Below are 7,839 nucleotides of genomic sequence, written 5' to 3'. Positions count from 1 at the left end.
GAGGGGGGGTTGGAGGGGGGTTGGAGGGGGGGTTGGAGGGGGGGGGGGGGTTGAGGGGTGGGGGTTGAGGGGGTGGGGGTTGAGGGGGTTGGAGGGGGTTGGAGGGGGGTTGAGGGGGTTGGAGGGGGGGTTGAGGGGGTTGGAGGGGGGGTTGAGGGGGTTGGAGGGGGGGTTGAGGGGGTTGGAGGGGGGGTTGAGGGGGTTGGAGGGGGGGTTGAGGGGGTTGGAGGGGGGGTTGGAGGGGGGGTTGAGGGGGTTGGAGGGGGGGTTGAGGGGGTTGGAGGGGGGGTTGAGGGGGTTGGAGGGGGGTTGAGGGGGTTGGAGGGGGGGTTGAGGGGGTTGGAGGGGGGGTTGAGGGGGTTGGAGGGGGGGTTGAGGGGGTTGGAGGGGGGGTTGAGGGGGTTGGAGGGGGGTTGAGGGGGGGTTGGAGGGGGGTTGAGGGGGGTTGGAGGGGGGGTTGAGTGGGTTGGAGGGGGGGTTGAGGGGGTTGGAGGGGGGGTTGAGGGGGTTGGAGGGGGGGTTGAGGGGGTTGGAGGGGGGGTTGAGGGGGTTGGAGGGGGGGTTGAGGGGGGGTTGGAGGGGGGGTTGAGGGGGTTGGAGGGGGGGTTGAGGGGGTTGGAGGGGGGGTTGAGGGGGTTGGAGGGGGGGTTGAGGGGGTTGGAGGGGGGGGTTGAGGGGGTTGGAGGGGGGGTTGAGGGGGTTGGAGGGGGGGTTGAGGGGGTTGGAGGGGGGGTTGAGGGGGTTGGAGGGGGGGTTGAGGGGGTTGGAGGGGGGGTTGAGGGGGTTGGAGGGGGGGTTGAGGGGGTTGGAGGGGGGGTTGAGGGGGTTGGAGGGGTGGTTGTGGGGGTTGGAGGGGTGGTTGTGGGGGTTGGAGGGGTGGTTGTGGGGGTTGGAGGGGGGGTTGAGGGGGTTGGAGGGGGGGTTGAGGGGGTTGGAGGGGGGGTTGAGGGGGTTGGAGGGGGGGTTGAGGGGGTTGGAGGGGGGGTTGAGGGGGTTGGAGGGGGGTTGAGGGGGTTGGAGGGGGGGTTGAGGGGGTTGGAGGGGGGGTTGAGGGGGTTGGAGGGGGGGTTGAGGGGGTTGGAGGGGGGGTTGAGGGGGTTGGAGGGGGGTTGAGGGGGTTGGAGGGGGGGTTGAAGGAGAGGTTGAGGGGGTTGGAGGGGGGGTTGAGGGGGTTGAAGGGAAGTTTGGGTGTTGGAGGGGAGGTTGAGGGGTTGGAGGGCAGGTTGAGGGGGTTTGAGGGAAGTTTGAGTGTTGGAGAGGAGGTTGAGGGGGTTTGAGGGAAGTTTGAGTGTTGGAGGGGAGGTTGAGGGGGTTTGAGGGAAGTTTGAGTGTTGGAGGGGAGGTTGAGGGGGTTTGAAACTGCTGCTGATCCGCGGCTTTCACACCATCTCCGGCAGCTCCTGCAACGTGTCCACCCGACAACGGCGGGGAATAGGTCGGTGAGCAATGTGGTCCCGGGCGCCACGGGCTGCGGGTCGCGGGGATGGGGGTCCCGGGGGTGTGGGGATGGGGGTCCCGGGGGTGGGGGGGGATGGGGGTCCCGGGGGTGGGGGGGGGGGGGGGATGGGGGTCCCGGGGGTGGGGGGGGGGGGGGGATGGGGGGGGGGGATGGGGGTCCCGGGGATGGGGGTCCCGGGGGTGGGGGGGCTGTCTCTCTCAGCCTTGCCACGGGGATCGGTGCGGTTTCCGAGCCCCCGGATGCCCTCATCCCTCCTGCTCCCCCTGACAGCTCCTCACCGCCGCGGTGGAGAATCTCCTGACGGCCCGGCAGGCGGTCCACAGCATGGTTATCGGTATCGGAGCACAGAGCCGGAGGCACAACCAATCTGACAGTAGCTGTCGCGCTCCCGAGACTGAAGCCGTGCTCACGCATGGGACTGTGCGCATAATGCGCGCGCCCCCTCTCCCAGGACAACCCGTCACTGACGCAATGCGTGCGCACCCCCGAGACTGACGCCGTGATAACGCCACGCTCCCGGCCTCCCTCCCAGTCCCCCCGGAGTAATGGCGGCTGGTGTCAGATCTATTTTCTGCTCCTGAACTCGGTGTCCTTGGGCTCTGGTGTGCCACTGATTTCTCAAAATCCATGTTTTGCCTGGTGTTGAGAAAGGTTCTCCCTGTCAGTTCCTTCCCACATGCCCAGAGTCTAGACATCTCCGCACGTTTTCATCCAACTAACTGGGGTGGGCACAGTAAGAAGTCTTACAACACCAGGTTAAAGTCCAACAGGTTTCTTCAAATCACTAGTTTTCGGAGCGCAGCTCCTTTCTCAGGTAAATGAAGAGGTGGGTTCCAGAAACACATATATAGACAAAGTCAATGATACAAGACGATACTTTGAATGCGAGTCTTTGCGGGCAACTAGCCTTTACAGGTCCAGACAGAGCAGCTGGAGAGAGGGATAATCACAGGTTAAAGAGATGTGAATTGTCTCAAGCCAGGACAGTTGGTAGGATTTCGCAAGCCCAGGCCAGATGGTGGGAGGGGGGGGGGGGGGTGAATGTAATGCGACATGAATCCAAGGTCCCGGTTGAGGCCCTACTCATGTGTGCGGATCTTGGCTATACAGTTCTGTTCTGCGTTGTCGCGTGTCCTGAAGGCCACCTTGGAGAACGCTTACCCGAAGATCAGAGGCTGAATTCTCTTGACTGCTGAAGTGTTCCCCGACTGGAAGGGAATATTCCTGCCTGCCGATTGTCGTGCAATGTCGTTTATCCGTTGTTGCAGCGTCTGCATGGTCTCGCCAATGTACCACGCTTCGGGACATCCTTTCCTGCAGCGTATGAGGTAGACAACGTTGACCGAGTCGCACGAGTACCACATACCTGGTAGGTGGTGTTATCACGTGTAATGGTGGTACCCATGTCGATGATCTGGCACACCTTGCAGAGATTTCCATTGCAGGGTTGTATGGTGTCGTAGTCGCTGTTCTGAAGGCTGGGTAGTTTGCTGCAAACAATGGTCTGTTTGAGGTTGTGCGGTTGTTTGAAGGCAGGGCGTGGGGATGACCGTGGCAAGATGTTCGTCTTCATCGATGACGTGTTTGATGTACCGTCAGTTACCACGAGACGAGAATGGTGAAACAATCGAGGCTTTATTGCACAAGATGTTGTGCCTCCTGCAGCTGGAACCAGAATGGGAGCAGCACAGGAGAGCATACACTTTTATACGCTGCCTGCTGGGAGGAGCCAGCAGGCTGGGATTTACTGTGGTACCTGTAATACAGTGGCAGTACCGTAATACATGCAATATGTTACTAGTGGTGTCACAGTGTTGAAGGCTGCAAAGATGTCGTATTTCTCCGGTCCGGGAAGTACTGGATGACGAAGGGTACTCTGTCAGTTGTGTCCAGTGTTTGTCTTCTGAGGAGGTCGGTGCGTTTTTTTTGCTGTGACGCTTTGGAACTGTCGATCGATGAGTTGAGCACCATATCCCGTTCGCACGAGGGCATCTTTCAGCGTCTGCAGATGTCTGTTACGCTCCTCCTGGTCTGAGCAGATCCTGTGTATACGGAGGGCTTGTCCGTAGGGGATGGTTTCTTTAATGTGTTTAGGGTGGAAGCTGGCGAAGTGGAGCATTGTGAGGTTATCCGTGGGCTTGCGGTAAAGTGAAGTGCTGAGGTAACCGTCCTTGATGGAGATGAGTGTGTCCAAGAATGCAATTAATTCTGGAGAGTAGTCCATGGTGAGTCTGATGGTGGGATGGAACTTATTGATGTCATCGTGTAGTCGTTTCAGTAATTTTTCACCGTGGGTCCAAAGGAAAAAAATGTCATCGATGTATCTGGTGTATAACGTCGGTTGATGGTCTGGTGCAGTGAGGAAGTCTGGTTCAAACTTGTGCATGAAGATGTTAGTATATTGAGATGCAAATTTGGTCCCCAGGGCTGTTCCGGATGTCTAGATGAAGAACTTGTTGTCGAAGGTGAAGACGTTGTGATCCAGAATGAAGCGGGTGAGTTGCAGAATTGCGTCTGGAGATTGGCAATTGTAGGTGTTGAGTACTGAGGCTGTTGCAGCAATGTCTTGGGGGATGCTGGTGTAGAGTGACGAGACGTCCATTGTGACGAGGAATGTTCCTGGTTCAACTGGTCCTTAGGTGCTGCATTTCAGTAAGAATTCAGTTGTATCGTGACAGAAGCTGGGCATTCCTTGTAAGATGGGTTTCAAGATGCCCTCGATGTAGCCAGAGAGGTTCTCACACAGGGTCCCATTGCCTGAATCGATAGGACGGCCTGGTGTGTTAAGACCATAAGACATAGGAGCGGAAGTAAGGCCATTCGGCCCATCGAGTCCACTCCACTATTCAATCATGGCTGATTTCAACTCCATTTACCCGCTCTCACTCCATAGCCCTTAATTCCTCGAGAAATCAAGAATTTATCAACTTCTGTCTTAAAGACACTCAACGTCCCGGCCTCCACCGCCCTCTGTGGCAATGAATTCCACAGACCCACCACTCTCTGGCTGAAGAAATTTCTCCTCATCTCTGTTCTAAAGTGACTCCCTTATATTCTAAGGCTGTGCCCCCGGGTCCTAGTCTCCCCTGCTAATGGAAACAACTTTCCTACATCCACCCTATCTAAGCCATTCATTATCTTGTAAGTTTCTATTAGATCTCCCCTCAACCTCCTAAACTCCAATGAATATAATCCCAGGATCCTCAGACGTTCATCGTATGTTAGGCCTACCATTCCTGGGATCATCCGTGTGAATCTCCGCTGGACCCTCTCCAGTGCCAGTATGTCCTTCCTGAGGTGTGGGGCCCAAAATTGCTCACAGTATTCTAAATGGGGCCTAACTAATGCTTTATAAAGCTTCAGAAGTACATCCCTGCTTTTATATTCCAAGCCTCTTGAGATGAATGACAACATTGCATTTGCTTTCTTAATTACGGACTCAACCTGCAGGTTTACCTTTAGAAAATCCTGGACTAGGACTCCCAAGTCCCTTTGCACTTCAGCATTATGAATTTTGTCACCGTTTAGAAAATAGTCCATGCCTCTATTCTTTTTTCCAAAGTGCAAGACCTCGCACTTGCCCACGTTGAATTTCATCAGCCATTTCTTGGACCACTCTCCTAAACTGTCTAAATCTTTCTGCAGCCTCCCCACCTCCTCCATACTACCTGCCCCACCACCTATCTTTGTATCATCGGCAAACTTAGCCAGAATGCCCCCAGTCCCGTCATCTAGATCGTTAATATACAAAGAGAACAGCTGTGGCCCCAACACTGAACCCTGCGGGACACCACTCGTCACCGGTTGCCATTCCGAAAAAGAACCTTTTATCCCAACTCTCTGCCTTCTGCCTGACAGCCAATCGTCAATCCATGTTAGTACCTTGCCTCGAATACCATGGGCCCTTATTTTACTCAGCAGTCTCCCGTGAGGCACCTTATCAAAGGCCTTTTGGAAGTCAAGATAGATAACATCCATTGGCTCTCCTTGGTCTAACCTATTTGTTATCTCTTCAAAGAACTCTAACAGGTTTGTCAGGCACAACCTCCCCTTACTAAATCCATGCTGACTTGTCCTAATCCAACCCTGCACTTCCAAGAATTTAGAAATCTCATCCTTAACAATGGATTCTAGAATCTTGCCAACAACCGAGGTTAGGCTCATTGCCCTATAATTTTCCATCTTTTTCCTTGTTCCCTTCTTGAACAGGGGGGTTACAACAGCGATTTTCCAATCCTCTGGGACTTTCCCTGACTCCAGTGACTTTTGAAAGATCATAACTAACGCCTCCACTATTTCTTCAGCTATCTCCTTTAGAACTCTAGGATGTAGCCCATCTGGGCCCGGAGATTTATCAATTTTTAGACCTCTTAGTTTCTCTAGCACTTTCTCCTTTGTGATGGCTACCATATTCAACTCTGCCCCCTGACTCTCCGGAATTGTTGGGATATTACTCATGTCTTCTACTGTGAAGACTGACGCAAAGTACTTATTTAGTTCCTCAGCTATTTCCTTGTCTCCCATCACAAAATTACCAGCGTCACTTTGGAGCGGCCCAATGTCAACTTTTGCCTCCCGTTTGTTTTTAATGTATTTAAAGAAACTTTTACTATCATTCCTAATGTTACTGGCTAGCCTACCTTCATATTTGATCCTCTCCTTATTTCTCTCTTTGTTATCCTCTGTTTTTGTAGCCTTCCCAATCTTCTGACTTCCCACTACTCTTTGCCACATTATAGGCTTTCTCTTTTGCTTTGATGCATTCCCTAACTTCCTTTGTCAGCCATGGCTGCCTAATCCCCCCTCTGATAACCTTTCTTTTCTTTGGGATGAACCTCTGTACTGTGTCCTCAATTACTCCCAGAATCTCCTGCCATTGCTGTTCTACTGTCTTTCCCACTAGGCTCTGCTCCCAGTCGATTTTCGTCAGTTCCTCCCTCATGCCCTTGTAGTTACCTTTATTTAACTGTAACACCTTTACATCTGATTCTACCTTCTTTTTTTCAAATTGGAGATTGAATTCTACCATATTATGATCACTGCCTCCTAAGTGCTCCCTTACTTTAAGATCTTTAATCAAGTCTGGCTCATTACATAACACTAAGTCCAGAATGGCCTGTTCCCTCGTGGGCTCCATCACAAGCTGTTCCAAAAAGCCCTCCTGTAAACATTCAATGAATTCTCTTTCCTTGGGTCCACTGGCAGCATTATTTACCCAGTCCACCTGCATATTGAAGTCCCCCATGATCACTGTGACCTTGCCTTTCTGACATGCACTTTCTATTTCGTGGTGCATTTTGTGCCCCCGGTCCTGACCACCGTTAGGAGGTCTGTACATAACTCCCATTATGTTTTTTTTGCCTTTGTGGTTCCTCAACTCTACCCACACAGACTCCACATCATCTGACCCTATGGCGTTTAGTGCTATTGATTTAATTTCATTCCTAATTAACAAGGCAACCCCGCCCCCTCTGCCCACCTCTCTGTCTTTTCGATAGGTTGTGAATCCCTGGATGTTTAAATGCCAGTCCTGAACCCCCTGCAATGTCATAGATGTCATAGAATTTACAGTGCAGAAGTACAGTGCAATGTCTCTGTGATGCCTACCACATCATACCTGCCAGTCACAATCTGGGCCACAAGCTCATCTACCTTGTTCCGTACTCTGCGCGCATTTAAATATAGCACCTTTAATTCTCTATTGACCGTCCCTTTTTGTTTTCTTAGTGTGGTGGACCTTGGTTTACTGAGCCTTTCCATACACTGTGTCATATTTTGTGGGATGGGGACTATCGTAACCTCTCCTGAGTTTTGCCTTTTCGTGCTTTTTTTGTATTCCTAAGCAGCTACGCTTCCCACTGATTACTTCACCTCTTGGTTCCCTGACTTTCCCTTCCCCCCCCAATTCCCCCCCATGTTGGCCTTGTATATTTTCGGGAGGCAGCAGAGATGTCCAACGCAGGGAGTACGTGGGATGAGAGCATGTAGGGTGCTCTGAAGGTCTGGATCCAAGGTTTTGATCAGTGTGTTAAGTTGGCGGGTGTGTTCCTTGGTCGGATCTGCGAGTAACTATCTGTGGTGTTCCTGGTTGTTGAGTTGTCGGTACACTTTTGTTCAGTATGATGATGGCCCCTCCTTTGTCTGCTGGTTTGATGACAATGTTGCAGTTGGTCTTGAGAACGCGGATGGCGTTTCGTTGTTCTTGGGTGACGTTCGGGGCTGTCTTGTGAATGCGACTGATGAATCTGGCATTGACGCAACTCCTGACGGCTTGAGCTTTCCTGTCGAGTCTAGGTCAGCGGCCTTCCAGAGGGATCCAATTCGACTCTTTACTATTCGGTTGCCGCACCGCAGATCTCTCGGTCTGCTATTTTGATTCA

The 7,839-nt window shown here is 52.7% G+C and overlaps 1 protein-coding gene across 1 annotated transcript in view; it reads right to left on the bottom strand.

Annotated features, from left to right (window-relative positions):
- Window positions 1-1,889, bottom strand: part of LOC140388187 (mitochondrial 10-formyltetrahydrofolate dehydrogenase-like) — a 505,408-nt gene extending 503,519 nt beyond the window's left edge. Inside the window, exon 1 of the mRNA XM_072471959.1 lies at window positions 1,738-1,889. Coding sequence (XP_072328060.1) covers window positions 1,738-1,887 — 150 coding nt within the window. The 5' untranslated portion in view covers window positions 1,888-1,889. The remainder of the gene's footprint in view (window positions 1-1,737) is intronic.
- Between the last annotated feature and the right edge of the window lie 5,950 nt (window positions 1,890-7,839).

Source organism: Scyliorhinus torazame, chromosome 13 (assembly GCF_047496885.1).
Source record: "Scyliorhinus torazame isolate Kashiwa2021f chromosome 13, sScyTor2.1, whole genome shotgun sequence".
NCBI lineage: Eukaryota > Metazoa > Chordata > Chondrichthyes > Carcharhiniformes > Scyliorhinidae > Scyliorhinus > Scyliorhinus torazame.
The sequence above is the reverse complement of the archived record's forward strand: the minus strand, read 5'-3'. Positions and strand labels throughout refer to the sequence as shown.